Raw genomic sequence first — 25,760 nt, 5'->3', positions numbered from 1 at the left:
GGCTTCTGCCTGATAAGATGCAGCGAGACCCAGAAACCCTGAAAGAACAAACTTATTTATTGCACAATAGACTTTTTAAAAAATGGGTCACCTCTTTCACAAATATAAAAATAAATCAAAGTTCATATAAAAAAACTGCAGAGCAGGGATGTAATCCTGAGCATCTGTCCTGTATACAGAAAATGCTGGTAATGGTCATATCTGGAAAAGTTTTGCTTTGTTGTTTGCGAAATTGCCAGGTCGCTGAAAACACAGAAAAATAATCTGCATGCTGCTCTACACTTTGCTGGAAGGAGGAAACTAGAGCAATCAGCTTCACATGCCAGAACTGACGTCACTTTTGCGTCCACAAAAAGCAATGAGTTAAACTGTATGACGATGGTCAATGTGGAAAGAGTTACTAGAGGTTTATTTTACAGGATCGTTCTGGGAAGACTGTTGATGTTGGTATTTATATTTGCTTGAGTTAAATATCAAACTCTCAGAAACCTGAAAGAAGCCTAGCATCCTGAAAGTTATCTGGCGGAAATAGATTCACGTTCAGGAAAAGGTATAGGAAAGGGAGAAGAGGGCTGGAGTGTTTTGTCTGAATGGAAGGAGAAGCCTACTAGAGTTGAATCTGGAAAGTGGAGGTTTGAGAGAAAAGGAGATGCACATAAAGCTGACTTTAGCCATGATAATGACTACTACGGAATGGATCTACTTTATTTAAAATATAGGCCACCTCATTCACAAATATAAAAATAAAGCAAAGTTCATATTGAAAATTGCAGAGCAGGGATATAATCCTGAGCATCTGTACTGTACACAGAAAATGCTGGCGAACGGATACAGCTGAGCTTGGCTTCGGCGTTCCCCAGTCAGACCAGAAGGAACTCGGATGTCCTCGGTACAGCTCTGGCGCTGAACACGTCACCAACACCCTTCAAACCCGAACACAAAACGTCCTTCTGGAAAACGGAATCACTCAGCAGCTCTGACACAGCGCGCGCTCCTCCGCAATTATTCTCGTTACACCCGAAGGCCCAGGTACAGCCACGAGCCAGAGCACCTGCTCACGCACCCGGAAGTGCGGAGCGCCCCGCGTGAAAGAAGGAGGCCGGGAGGAGGGGTGTGGCTTGAGTGACGCAGCGTGCGTGCCCCCCCCCCTTTCCCCTCTGCCGTTTCCCGAACCCTCCTCCTTCCTCTCTCTCAGCGCCCGGCCGGTGAAGCCGCTCTTTGCTCCCTCTCTCTCAACCCCCCTTCCAGCGGCTGGCGATGTCGAATGTGGTGGACACTAAGCTGTACGACCTCCTCGGGGTGCCCCCGGGCGCCAGCGACAACGAGCTGAAGAAGGTACCGGCGGAGGACTGTGGGGAAGGGGAGGTTGGGGGGGGGAGGGAGAAAGGCCTGGGTTTGAGAGGCCCCAGCCGGGTTAGGCCGAGCTGACGCGGAAGGAACCGGGTAGAAGGCCGAAACGTGCTGTTGCGATCAGCTCCCTTTCCCCACAGGCTTTTTGCACCTGGCTGCAGGAGCGAAGGAACGTGGAAATCCGGGTGGATGAGCGCTCCTCAGGTCCCGGCCCACGGCGCTGCCGAGCTCCGCTAACGACGCCCCTGCCTGTTCGGTTGTTGCTGTTAAAGCCTCTCCTGCTCAATTCCTGGCCAGGTGTGGGGGAAGATTCCGGGGCTTCCTCCCTCCCGGCAGGAGCCGGCGGCGCTCCGTTCCCACGGCCCATGACCTTGATCGGCTAGTAAAGTGGTACGGTAATCCTAGCCGTTGGTTTTATTATGTGGCTTCGTATTTCACGGAAGCGGAGACCGACGAAAATATGCTGCTGTTTTCAGTATTTTCTAGACATCCTCTGAGATGTGTTGCTAAAATGGAGAGGGTGGCGAGGTGACTGTAGAGACTAGTTTTAAATCGGGCAACAAGCAGGTTTATAACAACTCCCTAAAGGAAGATGACTTGAAACAGGACTAGAATAAAAGCACCCATTTCATTACAGATATTAATTATAAGAGAAACTATACAGCATTTCTTATGTTCATTGAAAATAAGACCCACAAGGAAGAGTTTATAGTCTAAGGAATCTATAAAACGCAACTTGTGAAGAAAATATATCCTGACTCTTTCTCTTTCTCTGTATATATAATAATTCTGTATATATTTATCAAAGCCTGAAATGCAGCTAATCTCTACGGCCATTTTTCTACCCTCTTAATTTAGCAACATCATTTCAGGAGCCCTGTGTTCTGCAACTAGATGATGTATAGGAAAACCAAAAACAGCATCTTGAGATTGATTAACAATGTCTGCATGGGATTTTGGTACATTTTACCAGCCTCATGGTTTAAGTTCCACAGTGGTTGACATATCGAGGTAGGAGTTTCCAGAAACTATATGCTAGATCTCACAGTTTAGGTGTAATTTGCTTACAGTATCAATTATAGGTAAATTTTGAATTAGCTAAGTGGGTTTGAGGTACTGTTAGCAGATTTGGTATATCATGATTGTTTGTTGAATAAGCTGAATAACATTGAAGTTACAGACAACATATTGGTTTATTGGCTTTTTGGAACGCTGAGCCATCCAATTGGCAGGGAAAACATTCAATTGAATTGAGAAAGGCACAAGGGAGTACCCCAGGGCTCTCAGCTTTTGCCAGTTTTATTTAATATCTACTTGGGGTATTTCAGTCTCTGAAAATACAGTACTGTATTTATCATATAGTATAGTCTTGTTGTTTTCAAAGTATTCTGATCTACTTATTAGCAGTGTATAATAGTTTGTGAAGTTCTTGACAACATCTATATATGGATGTCATCCCATCATTTAAAGATTGACCCAGATAAGACAAATATTTTATAGATGAGGCATCATAAACAGCCTATGCCCCTACTGAATCCAGTATTAAAGCAAGTTCAAAGGTATTATTAATTAAATCAGAAATAAAACTTCTAGAAGTGTCTCTTGTGGGTTAACTATGGAGTTTCACATTAGCAGTATAGTACAGAAATGCTTTTCTAAACTGAAGATGTTGTCAAGGCTGAAAAGATACTTAGAAGTGAATACTTTTCAACTGATAGTTCAACTGCAATTCATATACTCGTACATGCCAATAGGTCTGATCGCGTGATTCCACTCCTGAAGGAAAAACATTGGCCCCCTATCAAAGAATACATAGATCACAAACTCCTGACTCTGGCCTTTAAAACCTTAAATACTGGATTTCCTTTATACCTGGCCTTCTTAGTCTCCTACAGACTCTTGGTCCCTCTGATCAGCAACTGCCTATCAATCATCCCTACAGTCCATTTGACCAGACTTGTTTCCACCAGACATTATGGGGCTCATAATCGAAATGTAAATGCGTCTAAAAACATGCCCAAGTTGGCATTTGGATGACCTAAAAGACAGGTCATCCAAGTGCCAATAATCAAACCTATTGTGGGGATGTATCTAGGGACTTTTCTGAATGCCGCTGTGCACTGAGAGCTAAAATGGATGTATCTGGAGGAGTGGTTAGAGCGGGATATCGCTGACCTAGACTTGGTTGTCCTGCAGGGATAATCAAAGGTTTCACAGCACTTCCTGGACAGAACTTATATATTGCGAGTTAGACGATGTAAAAACAGGTATAAGTGCCAAAAAGGTATCCAAAGTGACCAAATAACCATTGCAGAGACAAAGTAAAGACCCTTACACACTCCCGCAGTGCTCACTGACTCTTCACATCACTGCAAAAATCAGAATAAAAACATACATACCTGTCTCCAGAACATCAGCACCTAGTATAAGAAAGCCTAGTAGAGCTGCACACAAGTCTCTTAAATAGACTGGGGGGCGTGGGCTAGTAAACCATAGAGAGGAGGACCCAGGCCCATCAACCACTCTAACCACTGCATTTATGGTGGAGCACCAAATCTCCCTCAAACCCTACTCTACTGCCATATAGGTGCCACCTGCAGCCATAAGGGCTATTGGGGTGTTGTTGGGGGCTCACCATAACCTATAAGGGAGTTCTTGTGAGATGTTTTATCTGGCACCCTTTTTGTAAAGTTAACAGCAGTGTCTTGTAAGGTGCCCCACTGCTCTGTTGCCATGTCTTGGTGGCCAGTTCATCACAATGCTGGCCCTTCCCACGTCCAAAAGGTATTGTTCTGGCCATTTGGGAATTGAACAAATTTTTGGTCGAGAATGTGTTATAAAGATAGAGGTAGTGGAAATCTGCACGATCAAATGCCTGGGCGTCCAGATAGACGAATTTCAGAAAAAAAAAATAATTTTAGATTTACTTTTTGAGAATGGACATTTTTCCCGCTGCCAACTTTGGGTGACTAGAGCCCTATGTCCAAATCAGACTTGGACATATATTTTGATTATGCTCTTCCACGCTTTCTTTGCACTTGTCCTTATGCTATGGAACTCGCTTCCATTGGACTTACATTCAGAAAATTCTTATTTGAAATTCGTTCCCTCCTTAAGACATACTTGTTCACTGAGATATTCCAGTCTGATGTGAGATTGCTGTTTTGCTTGTCGTTGTGAAAATTGAATTATTGAATTTTTTAAATATCTTCTGCTTTATTTTGCCTTACCTATCACTATTGTAGTTCCTTTTCTTTTTCCCTAATTTTGTAAACCATCTGTTTTTGAGAGGTAGTATACAAGATCTTAAACATAACATTGTAATAATCTAGTGTAGTAAGAATTAATATGTATGGGTCTTGCTTGAAAGCAACTAGATAGGTTGCAGACAGTTCAGAATGCAGCAGTCAAATTGATTTTGGTGAGAAGAAAGTATCATTGATGCCTTGTCTGAGTCAACTTCACTGGTTGCCATTGCTGGCTAGAACTGAATTTAAAATTCTAATTTTTATTTAAAATTTTTTTTTATGGTTTTAGTCTTGGCTATCTAAAAAAGACTTTGTGGCAATATGTACCCCTAACAGAAATTTACGATCTGTCTGTGATTTGAACTTAATTAAACCATCGAGAAATGTTTTTCAAAAGGTAGATAACAGAACAAGGGACACTATTGGGTAAAGAGGCTGAATTATGGAAATCTTCCAGGAGATTTGAGAGAGAGAAATTATGGGCTCCTTTTTACAAAGAGGCATTATCGATTAGTGTGCACTGAATGCGAAGAAGCCTAAGGGGGACTTCGCACCCATATGAGGATTTGTTTTTGTTTGAAAATTTGGCTTTTTATAAAATATTTGGCTATGTAATGAGGCTTGTTATTGAGGGTGAAACTGGGGTTTGGTATCAATGTCTAGGACAGATATATTCTAAATTTTGTATGTTAAATATTCATTATGTGGAGAATCTTTTGAAATTGTTCTGTAATTGCACTGATCTGATGATTGGGCAGAATATAAGGTGTGCTAAGCTAAACCAAATACCTCAATATAGTCACAGGGAGCTATACATATTAAAATCAGGCTGTGACAAAATTTCTTAATGCAAGAACCAGAGACTAGGACTTCATTGTCATCCCCCCCCTGAAAATGTTGGAGCTTGGTTGGAGGTAAGGGGTGCTACAGCGGTTCTCTTAGACCTTGTTTTCCTATTTTTGGTGTTGGGATAAGAAAGTTTAATAAATAATAACATAAGAATTGCCATACTGGGACAGACCAAAGGTCCATCAAGCACAGCATCATGTTTCCAACAGTGACCAACCCAGGTCCCAAGTACCTAGCTAGTAGATCCCAAATAGTAAAGCAGATTTTATCCTAGGAATAAGCAGTGGATTTCCTCAGGCCATCTCACTAATGACCTATGGACTTCTCTTTTAGGAAATGATCCAAACCTTTCTAAACCCTGCTAAGCTAACTGATTTCACCACATTCTCTGACAACTCATCTCCCCCATAATTATATATGAAAAGGTAATCTAAAAAGAGTAATCTAATAAAACTTTAAACTTTCTTATACTGCCTTCTACTCAAATTTGTAGAGTAAAAGTAATGCCTTTCAAAGAGGGGATGTCGCCTAGAAAAAGCCACACACTGAAACCCATCTGGCGCTATATGGATGTGGCATCGCCATCCTACAATCAAGTATCTCTCTTGTCCACATTCACTATTTTAATTGCCATTCTTCCCCCTTCATTCTTGGTCGTCCTAAACTCCACACCACCAGCCCTATGTCCTCCAGGCACCGTTCTGGCTAATAGCCACCCTAAGAACATAAGAATTGCCATACCGGGACAGAATGAAGGTCCATCAAGCCCAGTATCCTGTTTCCAACAGTGGCCAATTCAGGTCTCAAGTACCTAACTAGATCCCAAGTAGTAAAACAGATTTTATGTTGCTTTATCCTAGGAAGAAGCAGAGGATTTCCCTAAGCCATCTCAATAATGGCCTATGGACTTCTCTTTTAGGAAATTATCTAAACATTTTTAAACCCTGCTAAGCTAACTGATTTCAGTGGACTCTCTATTAACCAGAACTCTCAAGCAACCAGAAAAAAAAAATCCAAGAAATACTGTAATACTTTAAATAAAAATGAAAATAAATTTCTGGTAGAAATTTAAGTGTAAACTTGGCATGCCACACCTGAGTACGCCCATGCTTTGCCTACCATATGTCTGGTAGTTTGTCTGGAACAGTTTATGGTATGACATAGTATGGGGTATAGCATTAGTTAGTTAGACCTATTTTTAATAGTAACTCTCTGGCAACCAGAAACTACATTTATCTGGCATCTATCCCCATGGGTGCCAGTTAACTGAGAGTTTACTGTATTACTTAGTAGCTTCATCGTATGCCCCTTAGTCCTATTATGTTTGGAAAGAGTAAACAAGTGATTCACACATACGCTTTCCATTTCATTAAAGACCTCTATCATATTGCCCATGAGCTGTCTATTCACCAAGATGAAGAGCCCTAGTAGCTTTAGCCTTTTCTAATAGGGAAGTTATCCCATCCCTTTTATAATTTTTGTCACTCTTCTTTGTAAGTGTTCTAATTCCACTTTCCCTAGCAACAGCAGCAGATGAATCCAGAGACCAATGGGATAGTCCACATCTACCAGATAGAGAAACTGATTAACAGGTGGTCCTATTGGCTGGCACTCCTCCTGTTTATCCAGTATTCTCTATCTCCCAGCAGGTGAAAGTCGTTATTCAACTAGCTCCTGGATTCTGGCTATGACTGGAACCTTATTTCTCCTGTTGAGATTTTCTCTTCAGTGAATTGTCAGTATTATTTCTCCTGTTGAGGTTTCCTCTTCAGTGAGACAGGGGTGTCCGGCTGAACGGTGCCGGCTTTAGGGGTTACACCTGGGCCCCCCCAGGTCCTTGCCTCACCCTCCCTCCCTCCAATGATAGAGGGTTTGACTGAGTCTCGTATTTTTTTCTTCTTTCCCTTCATTTAAAAAAAAAAAAAGAGAGACTCCATTTCCTACTTGACTGTTCTGCCCTACTTGTGCTGAGCATTTACCGGCTGATCATTTGCCGGCATCTACCGGCACTGACAGTGAGATTGTGAGTATTTGCCCTTTTCTTTTTCTTGTGTTAGTCCTGTGGGTTCGGTGTTGTTCACACATAAGCCGGACTTCGTGGGGCAATGGATTGATGGTGTATCCGGCGGGCGAGTGTTGCAGTGTGTGGGAGTGCTTTGGTGAACAGCTCCGGATGGGTTATTCGAGCTCCATTGTAGGAGCCGGTGCTTTCCCCGCCTGCGGGGGGCCACGCGCTTGTGTCTGATATGGAGGAAGCACAACTGTGTTCGCTGGGTTCTCCTTGCGGCTGCCTTTGCTCCACGTGGAACGCAGCCGCGGCTTAATCGGCTGGGTCCGAGATTATGGTGACTCATTGTTGATTGGGACCATACCTTCCAGCCCCCGGGAGCTGCGCGCTTGGTGTTCTGCGCTACGAGAACCGCCGCAAGGTTTACGGAGTTTTCTCTGAGCCTGCCTGAGGGCGGTTTCTGCCATGACTGGGTGGATATTATTTGCTTTGTTCCGGGTCTGTTCTTTCTGGAACTTATGGTGGGCGAGGGACTCGTACTTGTGATCCTGCATTGGCGGGAACGCCGCAGCGTTCAGGTGGTTTGTTTTTTCAACTGACTTCTGCCTAGCGTGTCACACGGCGTCGATGTTGCATCGGAAGGTTCGTTTCTAGTTTGCGATGTTGCCGCGGTTGAGCTCCCTGTCGGTGTTTCTCCATTTTGGTATCATTTATCTGCTTTATTGTTCATATGCTCTGTACTGGCGCTTCTGAGACAGAATTTTCTCCCGCCCAGTCTGGACTTGTCTCTGTCCTGAGTCAGCGTCGGGCAATGGCTGACCAGTTTTGGCAGCGACAGGAGAGTGCTCTGTGCTTATTGCGGGTATCTCTTTGGTACTTTCGGGGTTCATAATGAGATGGGTTCCTTCTCTGTGTCTATGGACAGCGCTGGTGAGGATTATATGCTTGTCTATTTTCCTCTTCTTTGCGCCCTGGGGCCACGCTGCTGGTGTCTGGTGGCGCTATAGCAATGATTCGTGGTCCTAGAATGCTGGATTTCCTGTTGGGCTACACTCTGCGGGTGGAGTTGAGTGGCCTGGTGGCACCTGGCCTTTTCCCATGGGCAGGACTAGATTTTGTTTGGTTTCTGGCGCGATGAAAGGTCCTGTGTTTTACGCAATACTACATAGACTTATGAGGCTACCGTCTTCTTCTGTCATAGGGTACGTAGCCCCCCCCTGTTCGCATGGTTCTTCGAGGGTTCCTTTTCCCCTGGCTGCCATGAACCAGGAGTGTTCCTTTCTTCTTTGCTGAAATTGTGTTTGTCTTCCAGCTCGTTTTATGACCCCTGCTGCACTTTGTGGGGGTCATTTCTTCCGCTGTCAGCTCCTTCAGTTTTCTCGTGGACAGGGAGCTGCATATGGACAGGTCACGACTCTTTTGTCTGATACCTGTTAAGATGCTGTTGTTTTCCAAAGGGCGGTAGATACAGCATCTTGATTGCATCTAGTACGTATTACCTTTAAAGGCCATACGTATTTTCGCTCACGTTGCATGGAGTTAGTACTGTTTTCATGGGTTACATTATGAACCTTGATTTTTCCTAGGAGGATTTCTTTCTTCTTAAAGTTCCTACGGTGCTGATCCTGCCGTTTACTGACCTTTTGCACTTCATTCTGAGGGGATCTTGACTTCTTCCAAGGCCTCGTCAGGCTTTCTCATGAGGGAGTAGTCAGAGGCTGTGAACATTTTTCAGGATGCTTGCACCTTTGCATCCTCCTCAGGTTTCCTGTTCATTCATGGAGTCTCTATGTTTTGTGTTTCTCTTTGAAGTGTTACTGGTCCTCAGGGCGGTTCTTGTAGTTCTTAGGGAACCACTTACTGCATGGTGGCCAAGATGAGGGCATTGGGCAGGCTGGATCCCATTCTGCTGAAATAGTTTCTCAGGGTTACACATTTCTGCTGACAACCTGGGAGTGTATTTACATTTTCTCTGTGGACTCCGACTCGGCACTAGGTTTGCCTGCCTCTCTTGCAGCAGCGCTTTCGGTTTTGGCTAATGCCATTTCGCCGAACCAAGGCTTCACGAACATTTTAGATTATGTGGGCGGTGGTACCGTTTTGGTGCTAGCAGGCAATTCATTTAATTTCTTCTTGACTGCCTGCTTGATTCGGACGACTTCGGGCCATTTGACTGACACGAAAAGGGTGGTATCTTTTCCTCAATTCTTTACACGTGCATCTTCGAATTTGCAGCGCTCTTTTCTCCTGTACTATTTATAGGTATATCGGGGTGATGTTTTTATTCATATAGGAGAGACATGTGTTTCTTTCCGGAGACTTGGGCGTGGGGTCTCGGTCTCAGATTGGCATTCTTCTTCGCTTACCATGACCAAGGGTATGGGATTCTGTACAGTTTCTAGGATCCATATTGCTGACTCCACTGGGAACTTCGGCTTGCTTTCCCCTTCTTACGCTACAGCAGTTGCTTTTGTTCCAGTGGTTCCCGGTATCTCAGGGCTCCAATTGTTTGGTATGCTCCTCCTGCATCGCTCTGTATGATTTGGTGGCTCCTCGCGATTTCTCTTTTCAAGGCATGCCTCAGTATTTGCTGGACTAGCTCATGACCACCGGCCATTCCGGGCTGTCGGGTTGGGGGGGCTCGGTGGCTTCCATCCTCAGCTCCAGGAGTCTGGTCTTCAGAGGCAACTCAGTACTTGTTCATTCTTCGACTCTTGAGCAGGGTCAGGCTACCTTTCTGAAGCTTCAGATCTTTCTTCAGATCATTCTGCCGCTGAGGGTCCTTTTGGTCAGTATTAGGATGGGGGTAATTTTCTACAGCTTGGGCAGTAGGTGATGTACTCAGTTGGCAGGTGAAGTTGTTCTGCTTCAATGGGTGGACTATCATCTTCATCTTCTGTTGGCAAATCCTTTTATGGATCAGGATAAGAGTTTGGATAGACTTTCTCTCCGCGGAATCTGAGCATGGCCCATTTCTTGTATGTTACAGTGTACAGCGCTGTGTACGCTCTGGAAAGTGTGCATGTTAGTCATAGTGTAATCTTCTGCATCCTGGATATGGAAATTTGTGGCTTAGGCGTTCTAAGCTCTTTTTATGGACGTGTGATCTCCTGGACCTAGACCTCATGGCCTCGTCTCTCAATTCTAAGCTTCCTGGCTTCTTTGGCGGGCCCAGGGAGTGGGAGTTAGAGGGGGTTGCTGCTTGGCTCCTTTCTCGCCTCTGCCTTCTCTTTTTCAGTGTTTTCCGCTGGCTGATGATGGCTTTCCAGGCACAGTATTTGTAGAATCTCTGGATTGGCGGCGCCATCCTTACTATGCGGATTTGATGAGTCTTTCGACAGCCGGACTAAGAAGTTTCCTGGTATTAGAGAATGACAGGGTGACAAAATTCATCACCGTTCCCGTCCCCGTGGATAACCGCGGGAAATAATCCCATGTCATTTTCTAGTGTCTATTTCAACCTCGGTCCTTCTACACCAGCATTCTTCAAAGCAAAGCTTGCGGGTCAGTGGTTGTGCCCAATTATACTCTGATTCTTTCCTCTCTCCTTAAAGAATGACATGAAGATGGTTTCCCGCAGTTATCCGCGGGGACGGGAACGGCAATGAATTTTGTCACCGTGTCATTCTCTACCTGGTATCTCCGGCTATTCTCGCCTAGGGATATTTGTACTACTTTAGTATTACGACCTAGCTTTTTGAAAAGTCTTGGCTGATGTGTAAGGGTTATGCGAAGCAGGTTGTTCTTCTCTTATCCAGGTGCTACGGACGTCTTCTCCTGTGGCTTCTGCTTCCTATTGGAGGTTTTTCCTTTCTTGGGTGCTTCTTAACGTTTGAACCACTCCAGAGTTCCTTTTTGGCACAAGTGTATTGCCGAGGGCTTCGCGTTCAATTCCCTTCAGTTTCTAGTGCCATTCTTGGCTTGTTGCAAGGGCTAGGTATATTGCTCTTCGCTTACTTCTCAGCTTCATGTGGTTCAGTTCCTAAACAGAGTGCGGTATATTCATGCACCTCTTAGCCCGGTTTGGAGTACAATCTTCACGTACTTCTTCTCAGTTTACCGATGGCTTCATTTCATCCTGGTCTTTTTGGGACTCTAAAGGGCTGTGCCGTTGAACATGGGGTTTCTTGTGGCCATGGCTACCGCTCTGCAGTTTTCTATATTGCAGGCCTTGTTCAGCTGGGATTCCTACTTCTGATTTCCGAAATATGGGGTATCAGTTCAGATGGTACCACTATTTCTTTCTAGGGTGGTGTCATCCTTTCTTTTATGTCACGCTCACTTTTCCTTCTTTCTTACTTGGAGGAAAAATTGGGAGCAGTGCTTTTGTTCACTGCATTTTTTGGTACGTGCGTAGCGTTCTCCGCGAGCTAGATTACTAACGACTTTTAGTTGTTTATATCTCCTTTTTGTATTCTTCAAGGGACGCCTCAAACATATGGCGGTGTCCGAAGCCTCCATTGCTCGATGGGTCCAGGAGGACATTCTTTATGCTTGCTTGCTGGCAGGGAAGCGGTTGGCGAAAGAACTTCTTGACCATTCCGCTGGAGCGATGGCTGCTTCTTGGGCTCGGCCCAGAGGTTTTTTCCTTGGAGGAGATTTGTCTCGCGGCTAATTGGTCTTCCGAGAGTGCTTTCTCTCCGCATTTCTGCTTGGATGTGGGGGCACATGCAGTAGGGGCGTTTTGTGCTTCGGTTGTTGCAGAGGCGGTGCAGATTGAGGATTGCTTTGCTACATCCCATTGGTCTCTGGATTCATCTGCTGCTGTTGCTAGGGAAGGAAAAATTATGTTCTTACCTGTTAATTTTCTTTCCCTTAAACGCAGCAGATGAATCCAGAGCCCCACCCTTTCTGGATATTGTCTCTTGGTTTTTTCTTTTGCAACTTTCGCAGTTTGTTATTATGGCAGGTTGTTTTCTGTATTATTGCATTTTGAGATTTATTATGGGAAAGAAGTTTTTTACATGCTATGCCTATTGATGGTTACGGATGCTTGGGCAAGGAGCTATACTAGATAAACAGGAGGAGTGCCAGCCAATAGGACCACCTGTTAATCAGTTTCTCTATCTCCGCCTGCTGGTAGATGTGAGCTATCCCATTGGTCTCTGGATTCATCTGCTGCGTCTAAGGGAAAGAAAATTAACAGGTAAGAACATAATTTTTCCTTCCCCTCTTCACAAAACTACAGGAAGGATTGGTCAACCTCCAATTGGTAAACTACCTAGACAAATTTAACATCCTCAACGATCATCAATCAGGTTTCAGGAAAGGATATAGCACAGAAACGATCATAGCCTCCATACTAAACCACCTCTATGATCTCTTCAGGAAAGGCAAAAGCACACTAATCCTACAATTAGACCTCAGAGGTGCGTTTGACCTAGTAGACCACGAAATCATGCTACTGTGCCTTGATGCAATGGGAATCACGGGAAAGGTAAAGAAATGGTTCCTAACAAACAGATCATACAGAGTAACCAGCAATGGAAATCACTCCAACCCATGGAATAACCTGTCAGGGGTACCCCAAGGCTCCCCTCTATCGCCCACTTTATTCAACATTTACATAGCATCCTTAGGTCACCGACTACAAAAATTAAACTTAACACATTACATATACACAGACGATATATCCATCCTAATCCCCTTAAATGACATCTCAACTGAAATTATAGACACCCTTTCACACACAATGAGAGAAATCGAAAAATGGACCACCAATTTCAAACTGAAACTAAATACAGAGAAAACAAGTCTTCCTGGAAAGCCCCAGTGACAATAACGAAAACATCATTAAAAATAAACAGCCACGAATATCCGATTTCCAAAACCATAAAAATCCTGGGAGTCACTCTAGACACGCACTTGACTATGGCTGACCACACAAACATAACAGTGAAGAAATGCTTCTACGCTTTATGGAAGCTAAGGACCATTAAAAAATACTTTGACACAACATCCTTTAGGTTACTGGTGCAATAGCTGATCCTATCCACCCTGGACTACTGCAACATCGTCTACCTGGATATCCCACAAAAAACAATAAAAAAACTGAGATTAGTACAAAACACTACAGTTTGCTTAATCTTCGGACTGAGAAAACAAGACCACATTAGCCCATACTACAAAAAGCTGCACTGGCTACCAATGGAAGCGCGAATACAGTTCAAATTTCATGCATCTGCTTCAAACAAATCTGGGGCCTAACACCTCCCTACCTGCAAACACACTTTACTCTATACAACCCTACACAAACAACCAGAAACAAAAATATCTTCACCTATCCTAAAATTACTGGCTGCAAATACAAATCCTACCTTGACAGAACCTTCAAATTCCAAGCTAACAGACAACAATCCTGGCTGGGAAACTGCATAAATAAAACCAGACAGACCTACAACGCATTCCGAAAATCTATCAAAACCACTCTGTTTGACAAATACATCACATAAACAGACCTATGCTTTGTCCCCCTACAACCCAAAGCAATCTTCAGACAATTACTACCCTCCCACTTTTCCCTCCACTACCCCCCACCCCTTCTTCTGTAACTTTCCCCTCATGCATCTGTAATTCGCTGAATGTCCAGCCTTCTTTCGATGTTGAGCCACCTAGAAGTCGTCTGTCTATGGCGATATAGAAAAATAAAGTTATTATTATTATTATTATCCGTGCATATCAGCCTCTCTCCTCCCAGCATATACGGCTCCCTCCAATTATTAATCCCCAAATGCATTACTCTGCATTTCTTTGCTTTGAATTCTAGTTGCCAGATTTTATACCATTCCTCTAACTTTTGTAGATCCTTTTTCATGTTTTCCACTCCGTCCTCGGTGTCTACTCTGTTACAAATCTTGGTATCATCCGCAAAAAGGCAAACTTTTTCTTCTAACCCTTCAGCAATGTCACTCACATATTGAACAAGATTGGCCCCAACACCGAACTCTGAGGGACTCCCTGAGGGAAGCACATATGGTCCCCATATATCAAAGAACCAACTGGGAGAGTGAATGAGCAATGGGGATTATGGTTAGTCAGGGGTAGAGTGCCAGGGGCACCATGTGCAAGAATCAGAAAGAAGCAATAAACCAATTAGATCATATAACCAAATAGTTCAATGTGTTTCACAAAAGAGTAGTATGAAAGACATAGAAATGAATGGTGAGACTGGACTAATTGCCTATAAACTAATTAAAAAGAAGATAAGAATGGGATGTAGAGAACAAGTACCTGAAATCACTATCATGCATAGCAGCTTCAAAAGAGAGCAAGCGCTCATGATATTTTTTATATTTATAGCCATTAGCTGGTGGAAAGACAAAGAAAGCATGAGTTTTTCTGGGGTTCCTCTGAAAGGAGAAAACAAATAAGTCAAGTACTGTGGTGCTTGACCAGTAGCAACTTTGTAGTAGAAGCAGCCCAGTTTAACACATGCTTCTATAGCAGTGGTCTCAGCTCAAACCCTTTGCGGGGCCACATTTTGGATTTGTAGGTACTTGGAGGGCCTCAGAAAAAAATAGTTACCGTATTTTTTGCTCCATAAGACGCACATTTTCCCCCCAAAATGTGGGTGGAAATAAGGGTGCGTCTTATGGAGCGAATACCCCCGCCCCCCCCCCCCCACCTCTCCTCCAACAGCCTAAGTCTTTTCCCGGGTCCCACTTCCTGATTTCTGGGTTTGCCACACCATCTCGCATTCACAGAACAGCTCCTGCACCACGCCAAGGAAGTTCAGCAGCCAGTCTCTGCCACTTGGCATTCTCCCTCACGGATGGACGCTCTCAACACTGCTTCCGCCTCTGCTGCTCCCCTGTTCCGTTTCATTAGCTCGAATGAGTTGCTGCCGTGGGCTATTCCATTGGCTCAGACCTGACCCTGTTGTGCGGTGCCATTGGCTGTGCGTGTCGAGAGCCTGCGTCGGATTAGCTGTTTGACTTGCTCCGTGCTAAGGATTTGGCTTTGGGTTCTGATATGCAAGTGTGTACGTGGAGATGTGTAAGAGCGGCTCAGACATGGTGGACAAGAGAGCAAATGGCTCCTCCGCCACTGACTTCAGCTTCAGCGTCCCCTTCATCCTCGTGAGTCAGCCGGCCGAGTCTGCTCTGCTGCCTGCGGGTAAGAGGCTAATCACCACTACTAAATCCCTTCTATGGCTGTCGGACATACGCAGTGCTGTACACTTAACCTTCAATAGACTCTCCCTGCTCAGAATAGCTTACAAACTAATCAGAGAAGTAAGGAAGGGGTCAGAGAGTTTCTCAGGCATGGCTGCTTCACAAGCGAGTGGAGGTTAAGACTTAAAAACATCTGGATAGTGGATAGCATGGCTGGTTTTAAGAAAGGTTTGGACAGTTTCCTGGAGGAAAAGTCCACAGTCTGACTATCTTGCGGAACTTCTCGTCCGGGACTTACGAGAACTGACGGCAGCCATTCACAGATCGGGGCAGGATCAGGCAGGAGTGCGAAAAGCTCGTGCCTGCCTTGTCGCCGCTCTGATGCTGCTGGAGGAGTCAGCCGGAGGGAAGGACAGCAGCAATTTAAAAAATGTACCGGGTGGGGGTGGGTCCCTGCCTGCTTGCCTGTCTCGGAGTGGGGGGCCCTGCCTGCCTCCCTGCCCTTTGCCCTGTCCCAGCCTACCACTAAACCACCAGAGGGGACAGGGTGCAGAGCCTGGCAGGGAGAATTTGGTTCAGAATATTTTTTTTTTTCTTGTTTTCCTCCTGTAAATCTAGGGTGCGTCTTATGGAGCGAAAAATACGGTAATATCTTATTAAAGAAATTACAATTTTGCATGAGGTAAAACTGTATAATTTATAAATCTTTCCTTTTTGCTAAGTCTTAATAATAATAATATTGTAATTTATAGCTAAAGAGATATATGATCAAGAAACTGTTTTATTTTACTTTTGTGATTATGATAGATATACCGAGGGCCTCAAAATAGAACCTGGCGGGCCGCATGTAGCCCCCGGACCATGAGTTTGAGACCACTGTTCTATAGGGAGCCAGTGTAAGTTTTGATACAAAGGAGTAAACTCCAGTATTTGTCTGGAAAAATAGTCATCTCTTTCTGCTGAGTTTCTCCATTTTTTTTCTTGAAATATTGAAATTCCAAGGAAAGAAACTATATTATAGATACTGAAAATGATGGTCCCTACTTTTAAGGAAGACTACCAGTAATGTTCAAAAAAAAAAAAAAAAAGCATGCGGCATCTGTTAATTTGGAGGACTGGAGTGCTGCACAGGCTGATGATGAGTTTAAGTTACAGAAGTTTGTTTCCAAAATTTAGCTGCTTTTTTTTTTTTTTTTTTTCTTAATAGGCATACAGAAAATTAGCCAAGGAATACCATCCTGATAAGAATCCAAACGCAGGGGACAAGGTAAGATTTTCTGCTTTTTAATTTCAATGCAGTTCAGCATAAAGTGCCACTTGTAAAAAGTCTGAAAGACTTTTGTAATAGAAGTGAATTGAAAATGACTGTTATTTTAGGGATTCTAATATGATAAACAGCCGTGATAAAAATTCTCTTCCTAATAAATGAATTATGGATGGGAGCTACAATTGTGATTTTTAGTTTTTCTGCTTTTAAGCTTTACTGGGCAGCTGGGTAACACTTAGTAGTAACAGTTGGCCTTTTTAACTGAAACATTTTGGGCCTGATTCTGTATATGATGCTCGGTCTCAGCAGCTGCCTAATTGGCTTTTGAGAATCACATATGGGTGTCCTATACATAATATTATGTCATTTGGGATCTGGCCAATTGGAGTCTTAGATCACTCCCAGTACAATCCAGAATGCACTGGGAAGAAGGCCTAAGTCTCTGGTTGGCCCAGGTACCTTTGGGAGGGGCCTTAGGCGCCTGGGCCATTCGGGGCCTTAGGACCCTCACCAGTGCGTCCCAGGATATACCGGGAAGGGGAAGGCCTGACATTCTGAAGAGGTGGACCTGCCAGCCAGATGGAGTGGGGGGGTCAGCAGGTGGGAGTGGGCATCCCTCCTGCTGGCTGACTTGTGGTAAGGTCCGGCGGTTCCCTGCTGTGGCCGCTCAGCTAATCGCGGTAGGGAGATTCCTTTCCGCAATCAGTTTAGCGGCTGCGTCTATTTCAGCTCGCATCTACATTTCAGGTGCCTATTGCGGCCCATGGGAGATGTCTAGAGCTGTTTAAGCTCGCCTAAGGCCACTTCCGGGGGAAACCATGCCCAGCCTTGGCCAAGCTTAAGCGTCCCAAAGTGACTTCCTGCACCCCTGGCAGACATTTACAGTGTAGGCGGCCTGCCTCAGGTTGGGGTTTGTTTTTTGTTGTTTTTTTAGAAAACGTGAGTCCCAATTGGCTGCTTAGGCAGCAGTAGGACGCCTACTGCTGCCTACAGTTGGGATGCCGTTTATAGAATTTGCTTAAACTAGAGAGTTGCACAGGGACAGAAATCCCACCCATCCCCGCCTGTCCCCGCCAGGATCCTCTCCGTCCCCACCCATCCCTGCAAGGAATTCCTTCCATCCCCACCTGTCCCCATAAAAAGCAGCAATTATTTCTGACAGGATCATCAATTCCAGTTTCTTTTGTGTTTGCGCTGCTGTTTTCCTTGTGGAATCTCTTTGGTGGAACCCTTTTTTTGTTTTCTGTTCAGGTAATTAACTTATAAACCCCCTCTTTTACTAAGGCTGACATATCCATTATATTATATGGACAAACCCTGCTTCCAAAGCCTTCCATCCCCGTGGGAGTCCCGTTGGCTAGAGGGGGGTCCCCGTGGGAATCCCAAGGGTTAGGGGGGGGTTCCTGCGGGATTCCTGCGATCCCTGTTCCCTTGCAGACCTCTAGCTTAAACTCGCCTAAAGCCACTTACGGGCAAAATCATGCCCAGCCTTGGGTGAGTTTAAGCATCTCTAGGCATCTCCCTGAACCCCCGACAGACATCTACAATGTAGGCAGCCTGCCTCGGGTTGTTAGAAAACGTGCGTCCCGATTGGCTGCTTAGGCAACAATAGGATGCCTACCGCCGCCTACAATCGGGATGCCGTTTATAGAAATGTTCTTTTGAATACAGCTATTAATCACAGTGGAAGCTGGTGTCAATCTTTTTCTTTAAAACCTTTTCCTCCTCCTCCTTCCTCTTTTTAAAGTACATTTCAGAAGAAGCAAAAGTGCCTGTGAGGCTATGTCTATTTGTCTATCTATTTTGTATATCCTTGTATGTATTAATTTTTTCACATGGGTGACCAGGAACAAGGAGTAAACAAGTAGAAGTTGGAAGTCAAGGGAGATATGTTAAGAAGTCTGTAAAATACTGAGTGGAATGGAATTGGTAAATGTGAATCTCTTGTTTACTGTTTCCAAAAATACTAGGACTAGGGGACATGCAATGAAGCTACTAAGTAGTAAATTTAAAACAAAACAGAGAAATGTAATTAAACTCTGGAATTTGTTACCAGAGAATGTGGTGAAAGTACAGTGGTACCTCGGTTTACGAGTGCACCGGTTTGCGAGTGTTTTGCAAGACGAGCAAAACATTTGCGAAACCGAGCGATCGGGCACCCGCGATCCGGCACCCTTCCCCCCGCGATCCGACACCCCCCTGACACGATTGGGCACCCCCCAGCCGCTTCTTACTGTCATCTGGGCACCGGCATGTCCTGTGCTTGGTGGCAGTGCCCGAAGATCGGCCTCCTCTTCTGCTGGGCCATGAGCATCTGCGCATGCTCAAGGCATGCGAGTTCACATTCAGATGCTCAAGGCCCCAGCAGAAGAGGAGGCCGATCTTCTGGCACTGGCACCAAGCACAGGACATGCTGGTGCCCAGATGACGGTAAGAAGCGGCGGGGGGGTGCCCAATTGCGGGAGGGGGGCCTTCGGGGGGAGCAATGCCGGTTCTCGTGGGGGGGGGGGAACCTATCAAAGCGAGTTTCCATTATTTCCTATGGGGAAACTCGCTTTGATAAACGAGCATTTTGGATTACGAGCATGCTCCTGGAATGGATTATGCTCGTAATCCAAGGTACCACTGTACTTATTCAAACCTTTTTTTATAAGCCCTGCTAAGCTAATTTCCTAAAAGAAAAGTTCATACCATTATTAAGATGGACTTGGTACAATGCACTGCTTATTTCTAGGATAAGCAGTATAAAATCTTTTACTCTTTTGGGATCTTATCATTTGTGACCTAGATTGGCCATTGTTGAAACAGGATACTGGGCTTGATGGACTTTCAGTCTGTCCCAGTTTAGCAACTCTTATGTTCTTATGGAATACCCAGGCTGTATCACTTGAAAAATACCACCAGTGACAAATTGCTTTTCACTTCAGCATAAACAAAAATTGACTAAAGTATAGGCTCGTTCAAGTTGAGAAGAGGTGACATACAGCGTGGGTTTGGGTAAATATGTGTAGAGTAGAGAGTTGCGTGGGGACAGAAATCCCACCCGTCCCCGCCAAAGTCCCACCCGTCCCCGCAAGGAATCCCCTCCGTCCCCACCCGCCCCCGCGAGGAATCCCCTCCGTCCCCGCCCGTCCATATAAACTTCAGAAATAGTTATTTCATTTAATTATGCTACTGAATTAAAGGCTCTGGTAGAAACCATTTACAAATAAGCAAAAAGACTTTATTAATTTGAAAATATTAATTGGGAAGAATACATACTTTGCAAATGGGTTTCTACCAGAGCCTCTAATGTTTATAAATTTTTATCAACACAACTAATATACTACTTTATCCTGAAGCAAAATAAAAAAAAAGAAATATAATTCTTTTCCTACCTTTGTTGACTGGTTTCTGCTTTCCTCATGTTCTCATTCAATTCCTTCCATCCACTGTCTCTCTTCCTTCTGCATCTTCCATTTGCTCTGTTACTGTGCCTCTCCCTTTCTTCCCCCCTTCCAAATTGGTCTGGCACCCATCTTCTTCTCTCTGCTCCCCCCATAGTCTGGCATCTGTCTTCTTCCCTGCCAGCGTCTTCTCCCTACTCTCTCTTCCCCATTTCCTTTCAGCGTCATTCTCCCCCCATCTTCCCCATGTCCTGTCAGCGTCCTTCTCCCCCCTCTGTCTTCCACATGTGCTTTCAGTGTCCTTCTCCCCCCTCTGCTTCCCCATGTCCTTTCAGCGTCCTTCTCCCTCTCTGTCTTCCCCATGGCCTTTCAGCGTCCTTCTCCACCCCCCCCCCCCCCGGTCTTCCCCATGTCCTTTCAGCGTCCTTCTCCACCCCTTTGTCTTCCCCATGTGCTTTCAGCATCCTTCTCCCCCCTCTGTCTTCCACAAGTGCTTTCAGAGTCCTTTCCCCCCCGCCCTTCCCATGGCCTTTCAGCATCCTTCTCCACCCCTTTATCTTCCCCATGTCCTTTCAGCATCCTTCTCCACCCCTTTGTCTTCCCCATGTGCTTTCAGCATCCTTCTTCCCCCTCTGTCTTCCACAAGTGCTTTCAGAGTCCTTCCCCCCTCCTCCCGCCCTTCCCATGGCCTTTCAGCGTCCTTCTCCACCCCTTTGTATTCCCCCATGTGCTTTCAGCGTCCTTCTCCCTCCTCTGTCTTCAGGTGCTTTCAGCGTCCTTCTCCCCCCCTCCTTCTCTACCGCCCCGGGTGCAGCACAGCCGGCCAGGTCCCCTTACTTTTGTGGCACTTCCCCGACCGACTGACAACAGCCCCGGTCCGACAAACCTCCCTGCCCTTAACTGCGAATCTAAATTACCTTATTACAGCTGCTGTAAGAAGATAATTTAGATTCGCGGCTACAGGGCAGGGAGGATTGTCGGACCGGGGCTGTTGTCGGTCAGTCGGGGAAGTGCCACAAAAGTAAGGGGACCTGGCCGGCTGTGCTGCAACCGGGGCGGGGTGTGGCGGGGCGGACCGCCCCGTCCCTTGGTAGCCACTTGAACCGCGAGGCTACTCTCCTCCTTACCTGCACTGCCTGCAGCAGAGAGCCAAACGGAAGTCTTCCCGACTCAGTCGCGCGGCTCTTCTCTCTACCTTCTCTGCTTGCAGCACAGAGCCGAACGGAAGTCTTCCCGACGTCAGCGCTGACGTCGGAGGGAGGGAGGGCTTTAAGCTTTAAGCCCTCCCTCCCCTCCGACGTCAGCGCTGACGTTGGGAAGACTTCCGTTCGGCTCTGTGCTGCAAGCAGAGAAGGTAGAGAGAAGAGCCACGCGACTGAGTACATCCAGCCCCGCAGGAACCCCGCGACCCTAGGGGGCGTCCCCACGGGATCCCCGCGACCCTAGGGGGCGTCCCCACGGGATCCCCGCGACCCTAGGGGCGTCCCCAAGGGATCCCCGTGACCCAAAGGGGGAACCCGCGGGTCCCGCGGGATTCCCGTCGTCCCTGTTCCCGTGCAGCTCTCTAGTGTAGAGTTGTTGGTATACATTTCTCTCCCAGGCTCTGCACTGCCTTCTCCTCTGTACCTGTTCTTCTCTATCTTCACATACCTATGCTTCTACTGCCATTACATCAGCTGGACTCCTACTGTAGTAAGCTCATGATTGTGATCAGTGGGGAGAGGGACAGTGGAGAGTAGATGGGGAAAAAAGGAAAATGTGCGTGTTTAGCATGACATAATGGTACATTAACTCTCCATTGCCCCAGGTACAAAAACCTAGATTGTGTGCTCACTAGAGACAGAGAAAAATACCTGTATACAATATATGTATGTAAATCACTTTGGTTGTACCATAGAAAGACAGTATATCAAATCCATGACCTTGTGAGAGTCCCTTTTATCTCCCACTGCCAAACTTATCCACTTAGATTGTAAGCTCTTGTGACATGGACATATTGTACCTAAATACTTATCACCACTATACAGCACTGCATACATCTAATTGTGGTTAAAAATTATTAGTCTTTGATTTATCTTAAAGCTACTATCCCACTACAAAGCAAATACCGTATTCTCTCTAATAGCCCACATCTAATAATGGCCCACCCTTCATTTTCAGCATTGAAAAACCATGTTCACTTCTTTCTCCATATTTGCAGGTTTAGGACTTGGCAACTTCAGTTATTTACGAGTTTCTAAACTCTGACTCACCCAGCCTCCTGGACCTCTCCATGCCATACCTGGTGGCCTAGTGGTGAAGCGGGGCAGGAGCATCTTCCTATGCTCCTGCCCCATGCAGAGCCGTCGACAGAAATGGCTGCCATGAGTTCCCGCTGTAGTCTCGTGAAACCACAGGAACTCACAGCAACCATTTTTATTTACGGCCCTGCAGATCGCTCCTGCCCCGATTCACCGCTAGACCACCAGTAACTTGTGGAAAGGTCCGGGAGGGAGGCGGGGGTGGGTCAGAGAGGGCCATAAAAGTTATTCGCAATTTTTCCATATTTGCAGGCTGGGTCTGCCCCTAAATTCCGCGAATATGGAGGGAGAAGTGGGCATTTCATCTTAAAAGCCAAATTTAGATTCCTTCAATAATAGCTCACCCCCAGAATTCATAGTAACCAGCATTGCTCTCCTGTACCATCCACCCTCCATCCATCATAATGACCAGATCCTGCTACTTACCTTTTCTCATGGTTATGGCACTGGGTCGGTGCAGGTCCTGGAGAATGCACAGATACTCAAGGTCTTGCAATGGCCAAGCGTCATTACCATGAGGAAAGGTATGGAGAGAACATAAGAATTGCTGCTGCTGGGTCAGACCAGTGGTCCATCGTGCCCAGAAGTCCACTGCCACGGCGGCCCCTAGGTCAAAGACCAGTGCCCTAAATGAGACCAGCCTACCTGTGTATGTTCCTGTTCAGCGGGAACTTGTCTAACTTTGTCTTGAATCCCTGGAGGGTATTTTCCCCTATAACAGCCTCCGAAAGAGCATTCCAGTTATCCACCACTCTCTGGGTGAAGAAGAACTTTCTTACGTTTGTATGGAATCTATCCCCTTTTAACTTTAGAGAGTGCCCTCTCGTTCTCCCTACCTTGGAGAGAGTGAACAACCTGTCTTTAACTACTAAGTCTATTCCCGTTAGTATCTTGAATGTTTCGATAATGTCCCCTCTGTCTCCTCTTTTCAAGGGAGAAGAGGCACAGTTTCTCTAATCTCTCACTGTATGGCAACTCCTCCAGCCCCTTAACCATTTTAGTCGCTCTTTTGATTATCGTGGAGTGGGGAAGTCAGAGAGTAGAGAAAAGCAATTCTGGTTACTGCAGGGGAGCAGGGTGGAAGAGAGAAATGTATGCATTAATAGCAAACAGTAGACTTCCTAAAACACATTGTTTCTAATAATAGCTTGGGTAATTATTAGAGAAAATAAGTACTAGGGGCTACTGAAAAGTTCTCAATCCAAGCAAGAAGAGAATGATGTGAAGCCATGAAACTTACAAATTATTCCACTCTTTCCTTGACACTTTTCGTTTCATTTCATGTCATTGAAAGGAAAAGTGTCAAGAAAAGAGTGAAATAACTTATGTTTCATGGCTCCACATCATTCTCGCCTTGATTGGCTGAGAGCATTTCAGTGGCCCCCTTGTAAGTGTATGTACAATAGGCGTATAAGGTAAAATAAAAAGTAACTGGACATCCTCTTAAATCAGGAGATTCTGCTTAAGAGACAATCTGTTCAGTCATATTTGTTTTCGATCTAGAAGGAATGGAAGAATGCTGATGTTCTGCAAACAGAAGGGAAAACAAGAGAGAACCAACAAAAAGTGAAAAAAGGAAATATTGGAATCCAGACACTATCATTGGGGATTTGTTATATGTAGACTTATAGATCTAGTCTAGATTTTATTATCCCATGACAAGCAGGCAGCATATTCTTACAGATGAGTGATATCATCCACGGAACCCGGTACAGACAGTGCAAAAGTGTACTGTCACTAACTTCCTAGAGGTTTCAAGACTGCCCATACCATGCATGCGCAAGTGCCTTCCTGCCCGATGTTGGCTCATGGGACCATCTGCATCCCTGACTGACCCTTATGTCGGACTGCCGGACCAAAAACCCACCATACTTCAATGACACACAAACGTACAAAGCTATTTTACCTTATGTTAGGCTATGTCCATACAGAAAATGATATAATCTAAACCACCATAGGCTATGTCTGTTCGGAAAATGCTGCAATTCTATGTCCACTGTCTATATTTCCAGATCTATATTTTATGACCATACTGTAAAAGCTGAAATTTATACCTCTATGTACACAAAGGGCTCCTTTTACAAAGGTGTGCTAGCAATTTTAGTGCGCTCGCGCTAGCCGCTACCACCTCCTTTTAAGCAGGCGGTAATTTTTCAGCTAGCACGCGCTAATTTTGTGCGTGCACTAAAAACACTAGCACACCTTAGTAAAAGGTGCCCAGTTTGTTTTTCCCACCAAAGTTTGTCTTATTTATACTGTGAATGTACTCTTGTAACCCATTCTGGGCTCCTTTGGGAGGACGGGCTAAATAAATGAATTTATGAATAAATAAATAAATAGTTCTTAGTTTTCTGCGGAGTTAAGAAGGTGTGTGTCATTAGAGTCTCTCCAGTTGTGCTACTTTTTTTGCCTTCCTGTATTGATTTTTTAAATTAATTTCCTTTTCTTTGATATTACTTTATTTTCTCTTGAGTTTTGCTTGAAATTTTTTACTTTTTTGTTTTTGGGCCTTCAGCAGGTTTTCCAGCCAGCAGCATCGACTCTCTTTCAATCACAAATTTACTCAACCTTCGGAAGAAAAATTGATTCCTTCAATCTCACATCGGCAGTTTTTCCTTCGATATCGAAGCCTTCTGCCAACTTCAAGAGATGTTCTCTGTGCAACAGGGTCATATCAGTCACTGATCCGCACTCTTGTCAGTACTCTTGTCAATGTTGTTCAAAGTTACAAAAACGTTCTTTGAAGACTCAACGTCTGCAACAGGAGAAACTTTTTGGACCTCAAGATTCATCACAGATGTCCTCAACACCCAATGTCGACACCACTTTGAAGTCAGTACCACAATTGCCACATCATTCAGTGCTAGCTGCCCTGGTATCGATTCCATTAAATAAATAAGTTTAGAAGGCTTTCCATGCCTCACCTTGCCAAACGACGCCAGCATCTGTAGCATTGAATAAGATGCATGCTGAATGGCATCGACAGCAGTCTTGCTCCATCATTACAGGAAGTTTCACCTCTGAGGTGTGCCTCGACATTGAAGTCGCCAACACCTCGACACCCTGTACCATTGGTACCGTATCTTACCAATTGGGATCAACTTCAAGAACTGCTTCAACAAGAGCTAACAGCGATGCTTCGAGGCCAACTGCTGCACAGACTGAGCATGAGACTGAGGCTTCATGTTACTCCATCTAAGTTGTCTCCTTGACGCAAATCCAGGTCCCATCATCAGAG

The 25,760-nt window shown here is 45.1% G+C and overlaps 1 protein-coding gene and 1 long non-coding RNA gene across 2 annotated transcripts in view; one reads left to right on the top strand and one right to left on the bottom strand.

Moving 5' to 3' along the window:
- The window catches only part of LOC117358853, a 34,270-nt gene extending 33,241 nt beyond the window's left edge, over positions 1-1,029 (bottom strand). Inside the window, exon 1 of the long non-coding RNA XR_004539109.1 lies at positions 808-1,029. This is a non-coding gene — a long non-coding RNA (uncharacterized LOC117358853). The remainder of the gene's footprint in view (positions 1-807) is intronic.
- Positions 1,030-1,156: 127 nt separating this feature from the next.
- The window catches only part of DNAJA2 (DnaJ heat shock protein family (Hsp40) member A2), a 91,590-nt gene continuing 66,986 nt past the window's right edge, over positions 1,157-25,760 (top strand). The window contains exons 1-2 of the mRNA XM_033940633.1: positions 1,157-1,335; positions 16,777-16,836. Coding sequence (XP_033796524.1) covers positions 1,258-1,335; positions 16,777-16,836 — 138 coding nt within the window. The 5' untranslated portion in view covers positions 1,157-1,257. The remainder of the gene's footprint in view (positions 1,336-16,776; positions 16,837-25,760) is intronic.

This window comes from Geotrypetes seraphini, chromosome 4, assembly GCF_902459505.1.
Source record: "Geotrypetes seraphini chromosome 4, aGeoSer1.1, whole genome shotgun sequence".
Classification (NCBI taxonomy): domain Eukaryota; kingdom Metazoa; phylum Chordata; class Amphibia; order Gymnophiona; family Dermophiidae; genus Geotrypetes; species Geotrypetes seraphini.
The sequence above is the reverse complement of the archived record's forward strand: the minus strand, read 5'-3'. Positions and strand labels throughout refer to the sequence as shown.